Source organism: Ipomoea triloba, chromosome 15, assembly GCF_003576645.1.
Source record: "Ipomoea triloba cultivar NCNSP0323 chromosome 15, ASM357664v1".
Lineage (NCBI taxonomy): Eukaryota > Viridiplantae > Streptophyta > Magnoliopsida > Solanales > Convolvulaceae > Ipomoea > Ipomoea triloba.
This window is the reverse complement of record NC_044930.1, coordinates 23,344,816-23,345,760: the sequence shown is the minus strand read 5'-3', so window position 1 is coordinate 23,345,760 and position 945 is coordinate 23,344,816. Positions and strand designations below refer to the sequence as shown.

Below are 945 nucleotides of genomic sequence, written 5' to 3'. Positions count from 1 at the left end.
TTTTTACATTGTTGCTTGCAGCATTCTCCCCCCCCCCCCCCCCCCCCCCCCCCCCCCCNATCTAGTAACACAGTTTCGAATAATTTAAAATCAATCAAATCCCATTTGAGGAAAGCAATCTCTACATTTATTTTTTCCAAATTTTTCACAAGCTTCAAACCAAAATAAATCTAATAGCACAAATAGTTACTAATCAAAATTTGCATATACATCCAAAGAACACACAACAGCAACCAATATAGTGCAGCAAGCTGGCAATTAATAAATAAAGCTTTTTCATAGCTAGTAGCTAGTAGATTAGAATAGTTCCTCTAGCTAGCAGAATAGAGAGTGAATGTTTTCCAATTTATCAAATGGTCCGACCAAAAACTGCCACAAGAGAAAGCAAAATTCATTTGCCAACCTGGGCAGCCGGGACACAAATGACATACCCACCTATTCTAAGTTTCTATTGCACAAACCTTCCTAACTAGTAAATTTCATGCCCTACAAGTTAATCCACTATTACACAGATTTTCAATCACTCTGTACAATTACATGGTGGTTCGTTATACATAGGGGTAGGGCAAACATCTAAAATGGAACGGGGAAGAGCAAACCTGATCAAATATGCAGATATATGCTACATCCCCTTAATATGTTTTGTAAAACACAAGCTTTGTTATGGCAACATTGCGTCACCAGTTGATGCGATCATTTGTACATCTGTTTCCCCTGCTGCTGCACTGTTTGTTCCCAGACCCTCCTTCGGATCACCTGCAGAAAGTATAATTAGGCTGGTTTGCAACTTTTAAGCATCGAGAGATTTATGGTCTTGAAATGGATTCCTCACCAAAAATAGAATCAATTGAGGGCCTTCTAGGGGATGTACTCCTCATAAGATCTACAAAGTCAATAATCTGATTATTTGCATGAGCCTCTTAATTGGTTTTTTTTTTTTTGGAT

General features: G+C 38.3%; 1 protein-coding gene across 4 annotated transcripts in view; it reads right to left on the bottom strand.

The window, feature by feature from the left end:
• Positions 1-239: 239 nt before the first annotated feature.
• The window catches only part of LOC116006512 (serine/threonine-protein kinase tricorner), a 9,980-nt gene continuing 9,274 nt past the window's right edge, over positions 240-945 (bottom strand). For 2 of the 4 annotated variants that reach the window (XM_031246920.1, XM_031246919.1), the window contains exons 13-14: positions 833-883; positions 240-756 (exon numbers count right to left, since the gene is read on the bottom strand). In XM_031246920.1, coding sequence (XP_031102780.1) covers positions 662-756; positions 833-883 — 146 coding nt within the window. In that variant the 3' untranslated portion in view covers positions 240-661. Of the gene's footprint in view, positions 757-832; positions 900-945 lie in introns of those variants that run through there. The other 2 variants (XM_031246922.1, XM_031246923.1) reach the window with 2 other exon arrangements.